Source organism: Ranitomeya imitator, chromosome 6, assembly GCF_032444005.1.
Source record: "Ranitomeya imitator isolate aRanImi1 chromosome 6, aRanImi1.pri, whole genome shotgun sequence".
Classification (NCBI taxonomy): Eukaryota; Metazoa; Chordata; class Amphibia; order Anura; family Dendrobatidae; genus Ranitomeya; species Ranitomeya imitator.
The window spans coordinates 104918219-104942296 of NC_091287.1; the positions used below are offsets into that span (position 1 = coordinate 104918219).

The 24078-nt window shown below is 42.7% G+C and overlaps 1 protein-coding gene across 2 annotated transcripts in view; it reads right to left on the reverse strand.

Annotated features, from left to right (window-relative positions):
• The window catches only part of ZNF385D (zinc finger protein 385D), a 585391-nt gene extending 561542 nt beyond the window's left edge, over positions 1–23849 (reverse strand). Inside the window, exon 1 of one of the 2 annotated variants that reach the window (XM_069729985.1) lies at positions 23593–23849. In XM_069729985.1, coding sequence (XP_069586086.1) covers positions 23593–23614 — 22 coding nt within the window. In that variant the 5' untranslated portion in view covers positions 23615–23849. The remainder of the gene's footprint in view (positions 1–23592) is intronic. The other variant, XM_069729986.1, reaches the window with a different exon arrangement.
• Between the last annotated feature and the right edge of the window lie 229 nt (positions 23850–24078).

Here is a 24078-nt window from a genome sequence, read left to right on the forward strand (position 1 = left end):
GTGCCAAGTTTTCTACAAGATTTGCATGGGATAGGATCCTTCTTGGGCACCATCCACAGGAGAGCCGTAATTACCATTCTTGGTTTCTTATTAAAGTGCAGCTCCACAACTTACTGTCCTCTCACACGGGGCTGCAGAACTGTCATCATTCACTCTCATCCTGCAACATCATTGTCTCTCTCCAATAATGGTTAACAGCCCCCTGTTCTTCAATGCAGTTAGCTCTTCCCTTCTTCTCCAGCTTGCCCAGCCAATCAATCCTGTCCTCTGTTGCTGCTTCTCCTCTTCCAGGTTGCCCAAGGCAACTTAGCTAAGGAGAAATTAATGTCTCTTCCTGAGAAATACAGTCTAATCCTAGCTGCCTCAGTTTTTGTACACCATGCTCTCTTTATAGGAGTTATACATAAATACTAATGACACACGGATCCAAAACACTGGTAACACCAGTATAATATTTTTGCATATATGAAAAACATTAACGTCTGCATAAGGCCATAGCAAAACCCTTAACCGTCCACAATACATATCAAAACCACTTAGTAGCCAGATATAGGCCCTTTTAGCATGAGTATTATCAATAGAGTAAAGCTAGTCTTCCATTACATCCTGATAACAGCAAAACATATGGGGAAATTCTCCACCCCGAGAGCTGATAGACCAGGTGGAAATTTTAACTGACACCTGAACACAATAGAAGGTGATTTAAACATATTTTATTTTCTTTTTCAGGTCTTTACTGAATTTTAGACCTAATACCCATGATATCACATAAAGTTTTAGCAAGTGTTTCTGGATTACCCAGACCTTTGAGCCTCCATGATCAGGGCTGCAGTTTTTGTCATGTTTGCTTCTTGTTTTATGGCTCATATACAGTACAATGAGTTTTGGGCTTTTCTATCTCTCTTTGAGAATCTTTCATGTAAAGCGCCATTGAACAGCTTCTTAGAGTAATTAATATATTAATAACTCTTGCAGAGAAAACATCAGGTCTCTAATTGACTTTGCCCTCTAATATGGCAGCAGCTTTGACTTAGGTAAAAATAAGTTTAGCTTCCTTGCCGCCATAGCTCTGTGAAGTTGATCCATAGGAACAGTTTTTCCATGAGAATTACTAATGATTGATGCACTACAACACTAAAGTGAAAGACGATGGTTAACAATTTGGTGCATCCTACTCGTGCACACACTCCATTGATGAACTTGAATTTATAGCCCCAAATTCATCAGGACTTGTGATTTTCTCACCGGTCTTGATGAGGGGGCGTGTAAGAGTCAGATGCTGCTGATTAATGGAAGCGCAAGCCTCTGTGCGGTGCACTTCATCACAAATGTACTCCAATTGCTGACTGGAGTGAGATTTGTGGTGTAGAGAATGGCACAGATTGTCATGATTTAGATAACTTGTGGTGTCATACTGTTGCATGTCCCTTGTCCTACCCCATCTCCACCCACTTTGGTGGAGCTGTGAGAAACTAGCTTGAAAACACCAACATTTGCAATTACATATGTGTATGATGTTATAGCCAAGATTGTGATTGCAATCTGGCCAACGAGCATGAGACTGATCAAAGTCAGACACCACCTCTAGCAGGGCAAGGACTTTCAATGTGATTGTTACAGCCAAGCTTTCTTCAGGCAATTCATGTGAGGACCCAAATACTGCTCAGTATCATGCACCACATTTGAGGTCAACAGTGACTTTTAATGAGTATGTTACAGTCATGTTTGTTCAATAATCCAGTGTAAAGACTAGATAATGCTCCGATGCCTAATAAACTCAGTCAAAAGACTTGGAAACAATTCAGAAGGTGAATTAATATACCACCCGCCATAGGGGACAAGAGCCATCAATGTGGGTGATATTCTCTCAGCTCTTATGTCTGCATAATCCAGTCAAAGGACTTGGAGTAAAGATGAGGATGAAGATAGAGGATGAATGGAGACACCTTTAAAGACTTGTATGCAATGTGGTTGGTTGAATAGAGACACAACCTTTGGACCAAGAGCTTTAAGATGGATAATGCTTACTATAATTCCCTTAATAGGTAAAAGGAATTTGACAGGCTGGTACACCCAGCATAATGTGGTTATATTCCAATTTTCATATATACAGATCCAATTACCATCAGAAGAGGATTGTAATTTAAAACACTTAATATTGTGTATTAATGTGTCCCCTAATTATGGTATCAGACACGGCAACAGATTTCACCCAGTAAAGTGAGATTGGCTTCCTACATCATTAAAACTTTGTATTTTACAGGGGCAGGGTATGCAGGACTCCCATTAGGGGCTATGATGCGATTAGTATAGCTATTTACTTTGATGAATAAGATTAATTAGATGTTGATTTACAGTTAGAACACTCAAGATTTATACTCACACTCTCTTACTCTCTCCTCAGTGTTATGTATATGCAATGGTAATATAGCGTATGCACTGTTGATCTTTCTTGGGCTTGTTCTAATAATGGGTCAACTATCCTTACAGTAATAATAATAGATGTAAGCTAATTATTCTGCATAGCCTCCAATGAAAAGTAGTTTTTCTCAAGCTCTTATATTCTCATCAGGTAGTATCCTTCAAAAGTCATTTGCAACAGATTTTGAGCCTCCACTGAGATCCGGACTTGCTTACCATTTGCCCATAATTATTCAATACCTACTGGGTGCTATACATTCAAAGTATATCTCATTATTGCTCCTATCAACTCATCAGACTATCCCAAGATACATTATCCTGCAATCCTATAGTATAGCTTCCATAAAACTCTGCATGCTGAATGTTAGGCTTAGCAATTTCTGGAACCATCTGAACACGTTCATTTGCAACCTTTTCCAGGTTCAACAACACCACAAAAGGCTTAATGGAAAATGTTAGTTATTTGATGAATGAATCCATAATTAAAATAGTGGTTTCACAATTCCAAGTTAAGCTGAAGATTTTATCTTGCATCAATAATATTCTGGGTTCATACTATGAACATTCATTATAATCTAACCTCAATGTAACAGAAGGTAACTTGACTAACTTTCTAGCTTCTTATCCTATTGTTAGGACACAAGACAGAAATATATACCAACAACTGCTTCTAAACCTTCTACACAACTTCTTAAAGTATCAAAAAGGTTGATGTCACAAATAGAGGTGGTAAGCCTGATCATACATGTGATCAGTCAATGTCAGGAATAGCATATCTCAGATAGCGGATCTGCATAAATAGAGGCTTAAAAACTCTAGAGTGTTTACCAACCAAGATGTCTTCCAAGACCACCCAGAAATGGAAATTATGTCCTTCCAATATTTTACACCTTGAACAGGAAGAACAATGGCCTGGCAATAGATATAATGTCAATCTCATGATGTCTTACCTACAGCCATAATTCCATGTGGACTAAACAGAATATAATATATATATATATATATATATATATATATATATATATATATATATATATATATATATATATATATATATTGATAGATTTCTTACTTAAGCATGTCTTCTGCCAATGAGAGTTTTTCCAGAAACTCAGAAACAAAGGTAGCCTCTGGATGATGAGTGGCTAAAAATTTTGAATCTCTTACAGTTCATTTCTATCACACTGGAGATAGAAATGTTAAACTTGTCATGCCTGTATGCCTCATATTTGCAGTCTTGTTGTTGAGAAATCGTATTTTATTTCTGTATGCTAATGATTTCTTCCAGGCTCCAGGGTGTGTGGTACCTCGAAAAAATCTCTGCCTCCTGTCTTCATTATCATACCACCCTCCTCCTATCAGCAGCAAAGGTATTGTATAACCACACTATTGCAGGGGTGGATGCAGGATTCAGGGGCCACCATTACATGTCACAGGGTATTGTGATGCTGATGGGAGGGAGGTGGTATGATAATGAAGACAGGAGGCAGACATTTCTTCCAGACACCGCACACCCCAGAGCCTGGAAAAAAACATTAGCATACAGAAATAAATAACAATTTCTCCACAACCAGACCACTGCAAATATGAGGCATAAAGGTTGGATTAGTTTAACATTTCTATCACCTGTATGACCTTATAAATAGGTTATATATATCCCAGGGGGTGACAGATTCCCTTTAAATTAAAAGAGGTGTTACCGGTGTGAGACATGTTACTAGCAAAGGACAAAACAGAACTGAACTTTATCTCCTTACAATCAAATTTGCTGCAGCTCTCACAGCTCTGCTGTATTGCAACCCTGGCTGTGAGATTGAAGCTGAAGCAGTGAGATGACACCTGCAGATTATGTCAGTTATAGCTATGTACAGTTGTATAATATGCAAATGTTTGCACAGCCCAAAGTCTTTAACAGATTATTTACTTATAAGAAAAACATGGACTTTTCTGGAATAAGACATCAGATCGCAGATATCAAGGTATCATTTTATTAAACTGACAGATTCCTTTTAAGAAGGTAGCTGAAGGAGAATATTGTAACTCAATGCATTACCTATTGAAGGTACACAACATCTTAATAAATAACCCAAAATGACTTTGTCTACTGAATTAAGATGTATTACATGCAATAAAAGTGCAAGTTTATCTGCAAAATAGACTGATTTGCATTTTGCAAAATGGCAGATGAAAAATTTGAAAGATTTGCTCATTTCTGCTAGGCACTCAGTGTGCTGCAAATGTGTATATTGTACATGATGAAGTTCAGCTTCCAAGCTTCTCGTGGATCATGACTGCAGGCAGAGGGTGTGTATATTTTTCTTCAGTTACACAGCAATATAGAGATTAATGTATGCATAGAGCTGGAATGTTATGTTGGTAACTAAATAAACATTAAGGCAGATTTATAAATAATGGTGTACCACTCAGCTCACTAACATAGCACAGCATTGTATGATGAGTTTGGCACAGCTACTGTACCATGTGAAGTATAGATGTACCCTGCAGTCTATTTAAATCTGATTAGTGGGTGTGCAAATATTAGGAAATTAACACAGGTGGCTAATCTATGACAACAACTCAGCACCAACTCAGGGATCCCGCTTGCCACAATTCAAAAAGAGCCAAGGCTATGTTCAAATCCACAAATACGAGGAGAAAGTGGCACTCACCGTCCCATAAAAAGTCCTTTTATTTGAATTCACATGAATGAAAAATCAAGAGAGTACAAAGTGGAGTTACATGCACTGGACAATGGCCATTTCACACTAACAACCGCGTTTATGGGTCCTACTAGGATCTGTAGAAAAGCTTGTTAGCGTGAAACAGCCATCGTCCAGTGCAACTGCACTTTGCACTCTCCTGCTTTTTGCTTCATGTGAATCCAACTAAAAGAACATTTTATGGGACGGCGAGTGCCACTTTCTCCTGGTATTTGTGGATTTGTACAAATATTAGGACACCCACTGATCTGCTGTTGGAAAGGATCATGGTGCAGGAGGAATGCTGCAGGACTTTCTGCTCTACATTCCTGTAAACCATCTAGTATATAGATACTAGATGGTGGCCCGATTCTAACGCATCAGGTATTCTCGAATATGTATGTATGTATATATATAACAGCTACATAGCATATAGCAGAGGCCATGTAACACAGACAGCCACGTAGTATCTAGCACAGCCATGTAGTATATAGGAGCCACATAGTCTATAACACAGCCACGTAGTATATAATGCAGCCCACGTAGTATATAACACAGCCCACACAGTTTATAACACTGAGCACATAGTATATAACACTGCCCACATAGTATATAACACTGCCCACATAGTATATAACACTGCCCACATAGTATATAACATTGCCCACGTAGTACATAACACTGCCACGTAGTATATAACACAGCCCACATAGTATATAAACTGTGCACATAGTATATAACACAGCCCATGTAGTATAAAACACTGTGCACATAGTATATAACACTGCCCACGTAGTATATAACACAGCCCCCGTAGTATATAACACTGCCCACATAGTAAATAACAGCCCACATAGTATATAACACTGCCCACGTAGTATATAACACTGCCATGTAGTATATAGCACAGCTCACGTAATATATAGCATCCAAGCAGTATATAACACAGCCCACATAGTATATAACACTGCCCACATAGTATATAACACTGCCCACGTAGTATATAACACTGCCACATAGTATATTTCCCAGCCACTGCCCACGTAGTATATAACACTGCCACATAGTATATTGTCCAGCCATGTAGCATATAACACAGCCCGCGTAGGATATAACACTGCACATGTAGTTTATAACACAGCCCATGTAATATATAGCATCCACACAATATATAACACAGCCCACGTAGTATTTAACATTGCCCACGTAGTATATAACATTGCCCATGCAGTATATAACACAGGCCACACAGTATATAACACTGCACACGTAGTATATAGCAGCCTCGCAGTATATAACACAGCCCAAGTACTATATAGCACTGTAGGCACCATATCCCTGTCAAAAAAAAAATGAAAATAAAAAATAGTTATATACTCACCCTCCGGCATCCAGCGAAGCTGTCCGTATGTGCGTGATGCGGCCGCCAGCTTCCGTTCCCAGTGATGCATTGCGAAATTACTCAGATGACTTAGCGGTCTTGCGAGACCGCTACGTCATCATCTCACGAGACTGCAATGCATGGCCTGAAGCATCGCGATAAGCGGGAAAGGCGCCAGACGGTGAGTATATAATGATTTTTAATTTTTTAAATTTTTAACATTAGATCTTTTTACTATTGATTCTGCATAGGCAGCATCAATAGTAAAAAGTTGGTCACGCAGGGCTAATAGCAGCATTAACGGACTGCGTTACACCACAGCATAACGCAGTGTAACGCAGCCATTAACCCTGTGTGAGCGCTGACTGGAGGGGGCACTGACAGAGTAGGAAGGGGCGAATTCGCGGCCGGACTGTGCCCGTCGCTGATTGTCACCTGGCGGCTGCGACCAATCAGTGACGCGGGATTTCCGCGACAGACAGACAGAAAGGCAGGCAGACAAACAGACGGAAGTGCCCCTTAGATGATTTTATAGATATATGCGCTGCAGGCCTCGCCACACACCTTGGCTCCTTCATCAAGAGTGATGGTGGATATATTTTTCAACCATTGCCAATAATAATCTAAATCTGGAAGCCTCCTTTAAACAAACTCAGGACCCACCTGATTAGTGATCATATCTGTCTGTGCATATCTAAATTAGGACACCTTACCCATAAACTGGAAAACTAAAACTTAGAACCATGGTAGTCGTGGGACAAGCGCTCCTATAACTGGAACTTAACACTGAATTGCCTTTTTCTTCTTACTTTGAAACCAAGTAAAGCAGAAGAATGTAGATATATCTTTGGCTTGTTTATGTTATAATGTCTACACATGAGACCATGATAAGCTTGTAAAAAGATAAAATAAAAATTCCAAATACTTCATTACAGCTGCTGCAGTCTATTCTGCTTGCCAAGTGTTCTAAGCAGTGAAGAGTAATTTTATTTTGGCCAGAGACAAAGAAAGAAAAGAAATAAAAAAACTTTTATAAAATTCATTTGCAATTGTCTTAAAAGTTGCAGTAAAGGCATCATTCACTTTAGGGGGAAAAACCAATAAACTCACCGTAACATTTACCATAGCTTTTTACAGGTGGGCAACGTTCCCATATAAAAACATTAGTCATTTTGATTAAAACAGACTCCAAATATTAACCCAATGTTTTAAGGAACTATTATTAGACACATACTGGATACATTCTGCACTTCCATGTATTATATATTTATGACTGGTCCACTTACATAAGCCAATAGCTGACCAAACAGAATGTTTCAGCAGCACAGGTGTCTAAACACAGAGCTTAAAAGAATGTTCTCAACAGCAACATTTATGGCATATTTATGAGGTATCCTGATTGATGAGGGTCCGACTTCAGGAAATTCTTCTAGTCTGAACCAGTCATAGAAAGGTCCTCTGGGCCCCAATCCAGCAGGTGAAAAATGGTCAAGCATGTCCATGGTTCCCCTGATTCAAATTTATGGACATTTTGGAAACAGCTTGATCGAGAAGCAAAGGCAAGGATGAAGGAGTGCTTTTTTTAGCATTAAGTTAGGGCTACTCTGCAACTTTGGTCATGACAGAGGTCATGCACCCAAACAATCCTACGTGCTACTGCTACATCGCAGGTGAATGGCGTCACATTGCGATCCCTAAAGTACCGAGACCACAACAAGCGAGTCACAAAACTTCAGACCCATATGGAATTTTAGAGAGTTGTTTGTCACAGTTGAAGTTGAAGTCAACATGCGAATCTGTTATTCTGTAGCATCGGGATGCAGTCATTATTGATCGCATGATGTGCTATAACCAAAGTCACTCTGTAGCCTGAGCCTTAAGGTTTCAACTGAGGGTTTCAGTCATGGGGGTGGCTCTGGATCGATTTCGGTCAACACGCCCCTGGCATTGACTGACAGCCAGTCCTAATGCTGAGCCAGTGTCAGTCTGTACCGGGAATGCGGTTACAGCCGCCGCTCACTACACAAAGAGAGGTGAGTGAAACCGCATCGGTGCTACCCCTGTTACTGAAGCAGGAAAGCAGCTGGGAATATAAAGTTCATTTCTATCTGGCGGCTGGGAAAAAGTGAGGGTACTGGGCAGGTTCAGAATGCTATTAACATGCAGATTAATCCCATATCTGTAGGTTGATTATGTTTTTTCACTCCGCACATCTCAACTTCATTTAAGTGAATGAACATGTTGTGCAATACCAGACGCAGCATAGGGACAATAGTGTTGCTGATACAAAAAAAATACTTTCTAATCAAGTATTACCACTTTTTGGCTTTATACTGGAGAAAAAGTGTGATACGGACAATTATAAATAGAGCCAAGTAATATATATATATATATTTTTTTTTTTAATTTAAAAAAATACAGCGCACATATTAACCCCTTCACCGCAAAGCCTGTTTTCACCTAAGTGACAGGGCCAATTTTTACAATTCTGACCACTGCCACTTTATGAGATCATAACTCTGAAACGCTTCAACGGATCCTGGTGATTCTGACAATCTTTTCTCGTGACATATTGTTCTTCATGATAGTGGTAAAACTTCTTCGGTATGACTTGCATTTATTTGTGAAAAAAACAAAAATTTGTCGGAAATTATGAAAACTTAGCAATTTTCAAACTCTTAGTTTTTATGCCCTTAAATTAGAGAGTTATATCGCATAATATACAGGTCCTTCTCAAAAAATTAGCATATAGTGTTAAATTTCATTATTTACCATAATGTAATGATTACAATTAAACTTTCATATATTATAGATTCATTATCCACTAACTGAAATTTGTCAGGTCTTTTATTGTTTTAATACTGATGATTTTGGCATACAACTCCTGATAACCCAAAAAACCTGTCTCAATAAATTAGCATATCAAGAAAAGGTTCTCTAAACGACCTATTACCCTAATCTTCTGAATCAACTAATTAACTCTAAACACATGCAAAAGATACCTGAGGCTTTTATAAACTCCCTGCCTGGTTCGTTACTCAAAACCCCCATCATGGGTAAGACTAGCGACCTGACAGATGTCAAGAAGGCCATCATTGACACCCTCAAGCAAGAGGGTAAGACCCAGAAAGAAATTTCTCAACAAATAGGCTGTTCCCAGAGTGCTGTATCAAGGCACCTCAATGGTAAGTCTGTTGGAAGGAAACAATGTGGCAGAAAACGCTGTACAACGAGAAGAGGAGACCGGACCCTGAGGAAGATTGTGGAGAAGGACCGATTCCAGACCTTGGGGAACCTGAGGAAGCAGTGGACTGAGTCTGGTGTGGAAACATCCAGAGCCACCGTGCACAGGCGTGTGCAGGAAATGGGCTACAGGTGCCGCATTCCCCAGGTAAAGCCACTTTTGAACCATAAACAGCGGCAGAGGCGCCTGACCTGGGCTACAGAGAAGCAGCACTGGACTGTTGCTAAGTGGTCCCAAGTACTTTTTTCTGATGAAAGCAAATTTTGCATGTCATTCAGAAATCAAGGTGCCAGAGTCTGGAGGAAGACTGGGGAGAAGGAAATGCCAAAATGCCTGAAGTCCAGTGTCAAGTACCCACAGTCAGTGATGGTGTGGGGTGCCATGTCAGCTGCTGGTGTTGGTCCACTGTGTTTCATCAAGGGCAGGGTCAATGCAGCTAGCTATCAGGAGATTTTGGAGCACTTCATGCTTCCATCGGCTGAAATGCTTTATGGAGATGAAGATTTCATTTTTCAGCACGACCTGGCACCTGCTCACAGTGCCAAAACCACTGGTAAATGGTTTACTGACCATGGTATTACTGTGCTCAATTGGCCTGCCAACTCTCCTGACCTGAACCCCATAGAGAATCTGTGGGATATTGTGAAGAGAAAGTTGAGAGACGCAAGACCCAACACTCTGGATGAGCTTAAGGCCGCTATTGAAGCATCCTGGGCCTCCATAACATCTCAGCAGTGTCACAGGCTGATTGCCTCCATGCCACGCCGCATTGAAGCAGTCATTTCTGCCAAAGGATTCCCGACCAAGTATTGAGTGCATAACTGAACATTATTATTTGATGGTTTTTTTGTTTGTTATTAAAAAACACTTTTATTTGATTGGATGGGTGAAATATGCTAATTTATTGAGACAGGTTTTTTGGGTTATCAGGAGTTGTATGCCAAAATCATCAGTATTAAAACAATAAAAGACCTGACAAATTTCAGTTGATGGATAATGAATCTATAATATATGAAAGTTTAATTGTAATCATTACATTATGGTAAATAATCAAATTTAACACTATATGCTAATTTTTTGAGAAGGACCTGTAGTTAATAAACAACATTTCCCACATGTCTGCTTTACATCAGCACAATTTTGGAAACATAATTTTTTTTTGTTAGGACGTTATAAGGGTTAAAAGTTGACCAGCGATTTCTCATTTTTGCAACAAAATTTGCAAAACCATTTTTTTACGGACCACCTCACACTTGAAGTGACTTTGAGGGGTCTATATGACAGAAAATGCCCAAAAGTGACACCATTCTAAAAACTGCACCCCTCAAGGTACTCAAAACCACATTCAAAAAGTTTATTAACCCTTCAGGTGCTTCACAGGAATTTTTTGAATGTTTAAAAAAATTGAACATTTAACTTTTTTTCACAAAATTTTTACTTCAGGTCCAATTTGTTTCATTTTACCAAGGGTAACAGGAGAAATTGGACCACAAAAGTCGTTGTACAATTTGTCCTGAGTACGCCGATACCCCATATGTGGGGGTAAACCACTGTTTGGGCACATGGCAGAGCTCGGAAGGGAAGGAGCGCCATTTGACTTTTCAATGCAAGATTTGCTGGAATTGAGATCGGAGCCCATGTCACGATTGGAGAGCCCCTGATGTGCCTAAACAGTGGAAACCCCCACAAGTGACACCATTTTGGAAAGTAGACCCCCTAAGGAACTAATCTAGATGTGTGGTGAGCACTTTGAACCTCCAAGTGCTTCACAGAAGTTTATAATGTAGAGCCGTAAAAAAAAATTTATATTAATTTTCACAAAAAATGATCTTTTTGCCCCAAATTTTTTATTTTCCCAAGGGTAACAGGATAAATTGGACCCCAAAAGTTGTTGTGCAATTTGTCCTGAGTACGTCAATACTTCATATATGGGGATAAACCACTGTTTGAGCGCATGGCAGAGCTCGGAAGGGAAGGAGTGCCATTTGACTTTTCAATGCAAAATTGGCTGGAATTGAGATCGGACGCCATGTCGCATTTGGAGAGCCCCTGACGTGCCTTAACAGTGGAAACCCCCCACAAGTGACCCCATTTTGGAAAGAAGACCCCCTAAGGAACTTATCTAGATGTGTGGTGAGCACTTTTAACCCCCAATTGTTTCACTAAAGTTTAGAATGTAGCATTGTGAAAATTAAAAAATCATTTTTTCTTTCCACAAAATTATGTTTTAGCCCGCAATTTTTTTTTCCCATGGGTAACAGGAGAAATTGGACCACAAATGTTATTGTCCAATTTGTCCTGAGTACGCTGATACCCCACATGTGGGGGGAACCACCGTTTGAGTGCATGGCAGAGCTCGGAAGGGAAGGAGCACCGTTTGAAATGCAGATTTAGATGGAATGGACTGCAGGTGTCATGTTGCATTTGCAGAGCCCCTGATGTACCTAAACAGTAGAAACCCACCACAAGTGACCCCATATTGGAAACTAGACCCCCCAAGGAACTTATCTAGATGTGTTGTGAGAGCTTTGAACCAACAAGTGTTTCACTACAGTTTATAACGCAGTGTTAGGACTGGCGGAACGCACCAAGAGAGATGATATAGATGCGTTCGCAGTCCGGGGTCCACCGTGCAGGTGAAACCTGCTGCTAGGAAATGACAGACAATATGGCGGTATTCAAAAGTATACATGCGTGGGTTAAACCTCACCCAGCGTGAAGAAAGCGATCCTGTTGCGTCACAGGACCGCGGTACCGCACATAGAGCACGAGCAAGTGGTCAGCGAACTAAGCCCCAACAGGGATTGTAGTCCAATTAGACCCTTGCTGGCACTACACCGCAACTGGGTGTGAAAGGAGTTATATAATTAAGGCACCGAAGTGCGAACTGTGCCGTGCTGGCAGGCACCACTAAGCACCCAGACGTGGGTCAGGAAGCGCACACTGGCGCGTGGCACCGCACTGGCGGTCACAGCAGTAGACGCTGACACGTGTGTGACACGTTGAGTGATAAGTCGGGCGCTAGATAGCAGCCATACTCCATACGCGAACAATCATACAATAGGGTTGGGGTATTTAAAGAACGACTTGCACTCACAACAAACACACGTATTAAATTGTACACTAGCGCATGGCCGTGCGGTCATGCGCAGTTTATATAGTTGCAGGACAGGAAGCGGCCACAGAAACTTTGCCCTTCCAAGACCTGCCAAGAGGACCAATAGAATGCGCTGCAGAGTCTGAGCACATGACCCTCGATCTCCAACGGGAGATCTTGCCCTGGGCATGCTCAGTGTGCGCAGAAAGGGGCTTAGTCCCAGAGAAGTCCACTCGCTGCAGACCAGTATAGGCTTTACAGGCAGAAGCTGGAGAAGCAGCAGTAACTCTTCTCACAGAGTCAGACTGAGCGAGACGCTGGGATCGACGTCCCTGCTGAGCAGGCTCCACTGCGGCTGGAGGAGAATGGGAGACCACAGCGGAGACGGATCGAGATTCCCCCTGTGCAGCAGAGGAAACTCGACTCCTAACATCACCCCCCCTCCTAGCGCCCCCCCCTCCTTGGGCCTCGCTACGTTCGAAGGCAGCAATGAGCTGTGGGGCCCGAATGTTTTCAGCAGGCTCCCATGACCTGTTCTCTGGACCATAACCCTTCCAATCCACCAGATAGAACTTTTTGCCGCGTACCACCTTACACCCCAAAATAGCGTTCACCTCGTAATCGTCCGTAGACGAACCCAATGTCCCGGCAGATGACTCGGAAAACCGGGACATGTATACGGGTTTCAAGAGGGACACATGAAAGGTGTCGGTGATACCCAAGCGTGGAGGAAGAGCCAGGCGGTAAACCACAGGATTAACCTGTTCGAGAACCTTGAAGGGACCCAAGTAGCGAGGCGCAAACTTAGTGGACTCAACTCGCAGCCTGATGTTACGGGCGGAGAGCCACACCAAGTCGCCAGGAGCAAAGGTCGGAGCGGGGCGCCGATGAACATCGGCGGAGGACCTCATTCTCTCCTTGGAAGCCCGAATGGCATCCTGAGTGCGATCCCAAATGTCCCGTGCCTCCACAGCCCAGTCTGCCACCCTGGAATCGGCGGAAGACACGGGCATGGGCACAGGTACCCGCGGATGCTGACCATAGTTAAGGAGGAATGGGGTCTGTCCAGTGGAGTCAGCTACAGCATTGTTAAGAGCAAACTCCGCCCACGGTAGCAAAGATGCCCAGTCATCTTGTTTAGCAGAGACAAAATGTCGCAGATATGTGACCAAGGTCTGGTTGGCTCTCTCCACCAACCCATTCGTCTCGGGATGATATGCCGAAGAGAGATTCAACTCGATACTGAGAAGGCGACAAAGCTCTCTCCAGAACCGAGACGCAAACTGGGGACCCCGGTCACTGACAATTTTGTCTGGCATACCGTGAAGACGGAAGATGTGTTTAACAAACAATGCTGCCAAGGCCCGTGCAGAAGGTAGCCGGGGAAGCGGCACCAAATGCACTATTTTAGAAAAATGGTCGGTGATAACCCAAATGACAGTACAGCCACGTGACTTGGGCAAACCCACCACAAAGTCCATCCCGACCATCTCCCAGGGCCTGTCTGCCACCGGCAGAGGGTATAACAACCCAGCTGGCCGTTGACGGAGAGACTTATTTTTGGCACAAGAGACACATGCCCGAACGTAGTCTCCAACGTCACGAACCATATGTGGCCACCAATACATTCTCGCCAACAACTCAGATGTCCTCTTTGCCCCAAAGTGTCCACCCACTCTGGACGAATGAGCCCACGAGAGAACCTCCGGACGCAAATTGATGGGGACAAAAGTCTTGCCCGGAGGCACAGACTCAAGCGAAACCGGAGCTACGGTTCTCAGACTCTCTGAAGGGACAATGAGCCGAGGCTCGTCCTCCTCCTCCACAGTTGACACCAGGGAGCGAGAGAGAGCGTCAGCACGAATGTTCTTCTCCCCGGCGAGATAATGTAGAGTGAAGTGGAACCGGGAGAAAAACAAGGACCATCTGGCCTGACGAGAATTCAGCCGCTGGGCTGTCTGTAAATAGACCAAATTCTTGTGGTCCGTGTAGACTTGGAATGGGAACCGAGCACCCTCCAAGAGATGTCTCCATTCCGAAAAGGCCAACTTCATTGCCAGTAACTCCCTATCCCCGATGGAGTAATTTCTCTCCGCTGGTGAGAAGGTTTTTGAGAAGAAGAAGCATGGATGCTTCCGACCTTGAGCATCCTTTTGATAGAGGACTGCTCCTGCACCAACGGAAGAGGCATCCACCTCCATTAGGAATGGCTTATCCACCTCGGGACGATGTAAGATGGGAGCGCTAGCAAAGTGGGACTTAATAGAAGTGAAGGCCTTGGAGACCTCTTCGGACCACGATTTAGGATTCGCTCCCTTCTTGGTGAGGGATACCAAGGGAGCTACCAGGGTTGAGAAGTGGGGGATGAACTGACGATAGTAATTTATGAACCCCATAAAGCACTGCACCGCTTTCAGAGAATGGGGTTCCTGCCAGTCCATCACTGCCTGTAGTTTGGCAGGATCCATAGCCAATCCCTGGGCCGAGATGATGTAGCCCAGGAAAGGTAAAGACTCTTGCTCAAACATACACTTCTCCAATTTGGCATAGAGGGAGTTTGCCCGTAGGAGGTCGAAGACTTTGCAAACATCTCTCCGGTGGGAGTCAATATCTGGAGAGTAGATAAGAATATCATCCAGATAGACTACGACCGAGGTGGAAAGCATATCCCGGAAGATATCGTTCACAAAGTCTTGGAAAACGGCTGGGGCATTACAGAGCCCGAAGGGCATCACCAGATACTCATAGTGCCCATCCCTGGTGTTAAAGGTCGTCTTCCATTCGTCCCCCTCACGGATGCGAATCAGGTTGTAAGCACCCCGCAAATCTAATTTAGTAAATACCCTTGCTCCCCGAAGTCTATCGAATAACTCAGATATCAAGGGCAAAGGATACTTATTCTTAACGGTGATGGCGTTAAGACCCCTGTAGTCTATGCATGGGCGCAATTCCCCATTCTTCTTCTGCACGAAGAAGAACCCTGCCCCAGCAGGTGACACTGACTTCCTAATGAATCCTCTTGCCAGATTTTCCTGGATGTACTGTGACATTGCCTCCGTCTCCGGGAGAGATAGCGGATAAACTCGACCCCGGGGAGGCTCAGCACCAGGCAAGAGATCAATAGGACAGTCATAGGGGTGATGAGGCGGAAGGACCTCTGCCGCCTTTTTGGAGAACACGTCTGCATAAGACCAATACTGCTTGGGGAGAGAGGATAGATCTGTGGGTACCTCAGTAGTAGCAACCTGAACGCACTCCCTCTGACACCTACCCCCACAAGATTCACCCCAACCCAGAATTCTGCCTGAGGACCACTCGATATGAGGAGAGTGGTACCGTAGCCAAGGTATTCCCAACAGGACCTCATCAATTCCTTCCGGAATGACGAGCAGAGAAATTATCTCCTGATGAGATGGCGACATGGACAGAGTAAAAGGGATGGTCTGGTGTGTTATCTGTGAGGGCAATGTCGACCCATTCACCACTCGCACCGTTACTGGTTGAGCAAGCATAACCAGGGGTATTGCGTGACGTTGGGCAAAGGCAGAAGACATAAAATTGCCCTCCGCCCCAGAATCCACGCAGAGCTCTACCGAGTGGGAGAATGAGCCAATAGTAATTGTCCCCTTAAAGGACAACTTAGAGGCAAACGTCGCCGTGTCTAGTGTACCTCCACCTACTACCACTAGACGCTGACGTTTCCTCGACCGCTGAGGACATCTGGAGGCTAGATGTCCTGACTGCTGGCAAACATGACAGACCCTGAGTGCACAAGCGGTCCGGGACTTAGATCCTGCTTGTGACACTTCCCTGGCCTCATGTGACTCAGGAACCAGGACCGGAAATTCCAGACGTTTGGCAAAAGTAGGAGCCAGCCGAAACCTCTGCCTACACTGGGCTCGCTCTAACCTCCGCTCGTTAAAACGGAGGTCAATTCGAGTGGAGACAGTTATTAACTCCTCCAGTGTGGCAGGAATCTCCCTAGTGGCCAGAGCGTCCTTTACGTGGTCAGCCAAGCCCCTCCAAAATATGGGGATAAGAGCTTTATCCGACCAATCTAGCTCAGATGCTAAGGTGCGGAATTGGACGGCAAAATGACTGACCAAGGACTCACCCTGAGTTAATGCCAGCAATTGGAGCGCAGTATCATGGGTGACTTGAGGTCCTAAAAAGACCTGTTTCAGAGCGCTCAGAAACAGCGGAGCACTCTGCACCACATGATCGCCATGCTCCAACAGCGGCGTAGCCCATTCCAACGCCCTGTCCGACAATAGAGACAGAATAAATCCCACCTTAGCCCGCTCTGTGGGAAAACGTGTAGCCAGGAGCTCGAGGTGAATAGAGCACTGACTCACAAATCCCCTACAAAACTTGCTAACACCAGAAAATTTTTCTGGCAGCGGGAGGCGAGATAATGTCGGAACAGGGGTGGCAATGGACATAGTAGCTGCAGCCACGCTGGCAGCCTGTACAGCTACTGCAGTAACATCCACAGCTGAGGTCGCGCTCTCGAGAGCCGCCAACCTACCCTCCAGCTGCTGGATATGCCGCAGAGATTGCTGTTTGTCTGTCATCACTAGCCAGACCCTGGCGCTAGTGTAATGTTAGGACTGGCGGAACGCACCAAGAGAGATGATATAGATGCGTTCGCAGTCCGGGGTCCACCGTGCAGGTGAAACCTGCTGCTAGGAAATGACAGACAATATGGCGGTATTCAAAAGTATACACGCGTGGGTTAAACCTCACCCAGCGTGAAGAAAGCGATCCTGTTGCGTCACAGGACTGCGGTACCGCACATAGAGCGCGAGCAAGTGGTCAGCGAACTAAACCCCAACAAGGATTGTAGTCCGATTAGACCCTTGCTGGCACTACACCGCAACTGGGTGTGAAAGGAGTTATATAATTAAGGCACCGAAGTGCGAACTGTGCCGTGCTGGCAGGCACCACTAAGCACCCAGACGTGGGTCAGGAAGTGCACACTGGCGCGTGGCACCGCACTGGCGGTCACAGCAGTAGACGCTGACACGTGTGTGACACGTTGAGTGATAAGTCGGGCGCTAGATAGCAGCCATACTCCATACGCGAAGAATCATACAATAGGGTTGGGGTATTTAAAGAACGACTTGCACTCACAACAAACACACATATTAAATTGTACACTAGCGCATGGCCGTGCGGTCATGCGCAGTTTATATAGTTGCAGGACAGGAAGCGGCCACAGAAACTTTGCCCTTCCAAGTCCACTCGCTGCAGACCAGTATAGGCTTTACAGGCAGAAGCTGGAGAAGCAGCAGTAACTCTTCTCACAGAGTCAGACTGAGCGAGACGCTGGGATCGACGTCCCTGCTGAGCAGACTCCACTGCGGCTGGAGGAGAATGGGAGACTGCAGCGGAGACGGATCGAGATTCCCCCTGTGCAGCAGAGGAATCTCGACTCCTAGCACGCAGAGCCGTGAAAATAAAAAATATTTTTTTTTCCATGAAAATGATATTTTATCCCCTATGTTTTTATTTTCCCAAGGGTAACAGGACAAATTGGACCCCAAAAGTTGTTGTCCAACTTGTCCTGAGAACGCTGATACCCCATATGTTGGGGGGAACCACTGTTTGGGCACACAGGAGAACTCGGAAGGGAAGGAGCACTGTTTTACTTTTTCAAAGCAGAATTGGCTGGAATTGAGATCGGACGCCATGTCGCATTTGGAGAGCCCCTAAACAGTGGATACCCCCAATTATAACTGAAACCCTAACCCCAACCCTAGCCCTAACCCTAGCCCTAACCCTAGCCCTAGCCCTAACCCTAGCCCTAACCCTAGCCCTAACCCTAACCCTTGCCCTAACCCTAACCCTAGCCCTAACCCTAGCCCTAATGGGAAAATGGAATTAAATACATTTTTTTACATTTTATTATTTTTCCCTAACTAAGGGGGTGATGAAGGGGGGTTTGATTTACTTTTATAGCGTTTTTTTGGCGGATTTTTATGATTGGCAGCTGTCACACACTAAAAGACGCTTTTTATTGCAAAAAATAGTTTTTGCATCACCACATTTTGAGAGCTATAATTTATCCATATTTTGGCCCACAGAGTCATATGAGGTCTTGTTTTTTGCGGGACGAGTTGACGTTTTTATTGGTAACATTTTCGGGCAGATGACATTTTTTGATCGCTTTTTATTCCGATTTTTGGGAGGCGGAATGAACAAAAACCAGCAATTCCTGAATTTCTTTTAGGGGGGGCGTTTATACCATTCCACGTGTGGTAAAATGGATAAAGCTGTTTTATTCTTCAGGTCAGTACGATTACAGCAATACCTCATTTATGTAATTTTTTTATGTTTTGGCGCTTTTACACAATAAAAACTATTTTATATAAAAAAATAATTGTTTTTGCATCGCATTATTCTGAGAGCTATAACTTTTTTATTTTTCTGCTGATGATGCTGTGTGGCGGCTTTTTTTTTGCAGGACAAGATGACGTTTTCAGCGGTACCATGGTTATTTATATCCGTCGTTTTGATCGCGTGTTATTCCACTTTTTGTTCGCCTGTATGATAATAAAGCAATGTTTTTTGCCTTGTTTTTTATTTTTATTTTTTGCGGTGTTCACTGAAGGGGTTAACTAGTGGGATAGTTTTATAGAGCGGGTCGTTACGGACGCGGCGATACCAAATATGTGTACATTTATTGTTTTTTTTTTTTTTACATAAATAAATGGATTTATTGGGAAATGTTTTTTTTTTTTTTTATTTGGGGATTTTTTTTTTTTTTTTTACACATTCTATTTTTTTTTTTGAACTTTCTAACATTGCCCCAGGGTGGGACATCTCTGTATTAGATCAGATCGTTGATCTGACACTGTGCATAGCACACGGTCAGATCAACGATCTGACAGGCAGTTTAGGTGGCTTTCTGGCGCCTGCTCTCAGCAGGCGCCGGCTAGCCAGGTCACTTCATGACCCGGAAGGAGTCCGGCGGCCATCTTGGATCTGGGGACTCCTTCCGGGTCACCGGAGCAACGCGATCTCATTGCGTTGCTCCGGTGGGAGAGCGCAGGGAGCCCCCGTCCCTGCGCGATCCCCCGCTATGCCGCTGTCACTACTGACAGCGGCATCAGAGGGGTTAAATGCCCGCGATTGGCGATAGCGCCGATCGTGGGCATTGCTGCGGGGTGTCAGCTGTCATATACAGCTGACACCCGCACCCGATCACCGCGGTGCTTAGCGCGAGACCGCGGTGATCGGTGCGCCGTACTAGTACTGCTGCTGGCACAAATGCAGTGCCGACAGTGCAGTACTAGTACGGCGCATGGCGTGGAGGGGTTAAGAACTGCTCCCTGAAAAAGTCTTTTGTTTATGAATATTTGAACTTATGTTCACTTAAACCTTAGAAAAGTAAAAAAAAAAAAAAAATAGAATACATCCATTAAAAATTTCAAATCCATTCCATGAAAGAAATGTTATTTATTACTGCAAATCGGCGGAAACTCAAGACAAGCGAGCTCTACAAACCTCCTGATCTTCTATTTATCAAAGGTTCCCTATGGCCTCTAGTAATACATATTTCATTAATGCTATAAGGAAACACTCCCATCAGTGATAAGAGCAGCAATTCTCTGAATTTTATGGATAAGGAAACTAAAAATGTCTCATAATGTTAGGAATATCTCCCAAGCGAAAGAAAAATAACTCATAAACGCACAGATCTAGTTCCATGTTTGAATCCGGAGTCCATCAGCATCTCACATCTTTAATAAAGTGTCCTAACTTAAGCCTTGGCTTTTAGATATGTAACACTTATAGTCCATCAATCAATGACCATAAATGTGAATCTTTATAGTGGTTCCGTTACTTTGAGGAGAACAATCTACAATGGGAAAAGTGGCATTACACTTTATGTCTGCTGTAAGGCTTGTGACAGCCAAACATAAGCTGGTTTTACTGTTCTATTAGGAATGTTTATACCGCCTTGTTTTTTAGTTCTCTTTTATGGGAACTGTATCAGTGACAGTGATTCAGGGTACCATATAAAAAGTTACAGTTTCGGACAAGTAATGGGTAAATATACCGTGTTGTGCCCGTGCCATAGGATCTTTTCACACCATTTTAGCACTTGTGATCAGGGCTACGCTCATTCCGGTCTCAAATTATAGAGTGGGTCATCCCTGACCATCTAAAGGGTTAAATTAATTACATAAAAATCATATAATAGTTGTGATGTACCTTACAACTATAGTAACTATCATAGATTTCATTGTAAAAAGCAATGTTGACTTGTCCCGTGGAACCGATATTAAGAGAATTGATACATGATGTGCAGTTCAGCATTTTCTATACGTGACTTTGTCCTAGACTCCAGTACGATGAGTAAATCACAAAGTGTACCGTCCGTTCTGCATTATACGTGTCTTGTAGACCCTGTACTATCATTTTTGACAGCATTCTAAAATAATTGCTCCAGAATGCTAGTGAAGGCTGTGAGTCTGACAATTAGAAGATATATTCCTCATGATGGATCTTTATGGGCTCAAACAGCAGGGTGTGAATGTTCCAATCCACCCTTCATTTGCCCTTCACTGACTCATTCCACAGGACTATTAACCACTTTCCATCATAAACATATTCCCAAGTTTTTTTTTTTATGTATATATACCTTTTGCATATTTTCCTGTAGAAAATATCACAAATCCACTCCCCCCTTTATTATCGTTCCCTGGTTCTTAAGTAATGCATGGCTGTAGGCCAAGTCATTATAAAAAGGAGTTAACTGTCATTAGCATATACTTGTAAAGGACGTGGCATTTCTGTAAGATTATGCACAATATAGGAACATCATGTTTTCTTAGAGGAGATGCGACTGACTGTTCCTCTCAGTGTGTAGACTGTTAGCCTATTGCTACAGCTGTGGAGATAGATAATTTACAAGCTCAGAGTGCCCGGTGTATAATTGTGTCGTTAAGTATGACACTGCCTGGCACAATTGGCTCGTGGAAGCCTTTCTAAGTGAATACTTTCAACCTAACCTCTGAAGATTGCACTGAAGAATGACTTTTAACCATGACATTCATTTATCAAATGCTACAGTTGATTATGAAAATTATATATATATATATATATATATGTAAATCTGAAGAATGTTACACATTGTACAGACATCTTATATTTTGTATATATATATATATATATATATATATATATATATACATATTTAGGTTGAAAAATGACCTAGGTCCATCAAGTTTAGCCTTTCTCCATCAATTGTACATTTTTTGTCACTATATAGTGAAGAATACGTCCAGCCCTTTTTTTAAAACAGTCATAGTGCCTGTCTCTTACGGTAGGGCATTTCACAGTCTGACTGCTCTAACTGTAAAGAACCCTTATATGGAATAGGTAGAATATACACACACACACATATATATATATATATATATATATATATATATATATATATAGTATATACACACATGCACACAAACATAGGATTTATGTACCATTATTCAAATTTATCAAGGTATTGAATACATTGTATTCCCATATAACAGCCCTGTCTGCTTTTATTAAGGAAAAAGCTAGCAGGGCAGAACTTATCACCTCTAATGTCATATACATATCACCTTAGTAAAGCAGGTACTTTCACATTACAATACTGACATATAGGCATGGCACTGAATCAGTGCTATGTGCCTTCCTTCCTTCCTTCACTGTTTCATGTAACTAAGTGGCAGAGAGGCTTCTACAAATATTTTGGAGATTTGACCTAAACAATGGAATTGATACATGTCATACAGACATTCTGTTGATAGCAGCTAGACATGATATCAAGGCTTCTCACGCTCTTAGAAAATAACTTTTGCATTGACTTTATTTATGTTCATTTTATGAAAGTGTAATGTACCAGTAACTATTTCAAGCAGTTATGTTCTTTTTTTTTTTTTTTACTGTGGTTCCTATTTTTTTTTTCTGCACAAATACATCACTGTTCGCCATATGTTGCTTATTGACCATGCTTCATATAATGAAGTTCTGGTTTTCATACAAAACACATATTTTCAGCATCAAAGTCAAATGAAGAGGGAATGTTTGGGGAAACAAGTTAAAAAAAAGATTCGTTTTCTAGGGTTACGGACACTTGAAACATGGTGATAGACAATCAGAACCTAATTTGGATCCCCCCTCTGTGAGTGAGCAGTGTACCACAGTATGACTGTATTACTACATGACATCTAGCGCAGAGTCTTGAGTGATATGGTGCTAGAATACAGCTCATGACTGGCAGCAGAAAATTACAGCATGTTGTCTGCGAGCAGGTACAGAACCGTTCTCTTAAGCTATTTCAGAACTAGCATGAGACCAAACTCCTTCCAAGCACAATATATAACAAGCAGTGAGCCCTCTAAGGACTTATTAGAACGAGCAAGGTATTTTACGACTCTGCTTGTAACCAGTTACTTAAAGGAACTCAATTCCTTCCCAACACTATAGCGTGAGCGCAGGGAACATAGGGCAATTATCAAACGACACGTTAAACTGGGACAACTTTTCCCAAGTTAGGGTGAAACATAATGTGGACGAAGTTCATTGAGACAGTCATTAAGACTGCTGAATGGAATCACTGCAGATGAATGCCTGCTCAGGAGCTAAAGGAGAAGATGGGCATTAGAATTGTGCAAGGCAGAGAATATATTATGCATATGTCAAAACAGCTGCTTTGCATAGACAAGCTGAAACACAATAAGGGAAAGGCACTTACCAAAATACATAATGTTTCTCATTCCAATCACAACCCTGCTGCTGTGTATTCTGCATTAACTCCAGCACAACACGCCTGTCATGTGAAGCGCGGAGGTCTTATTCTTCAATGGGTGAAAATGAACCCAGCACTGCAACAGTGATGAAGATGATGAGTGCTTCTTGTGTTTAGGATGAGTGTTGTGCTGCACAGCCTTATTCCTGTTCCAATCCCCTCTCATCTAGCACTTACTCTGCCTGCACACTGCACTGCCCATTCTTACAGTAATCTGACTCCTCCTTGTGATGTCCTTGCCTTGCATGTGACATCAGTCCTAGGAGTACTACACAAGGATATTCCTCACTTTGCTTTCACATGCTCATTGCCAAGAGTTGTGATAAAATTCTGCATAGATAAAACATGTTGGTTAGGGAAAAAAAAATAATAATAAATATATATATATATATATATATATATATATATATATATATATATATATATATATTT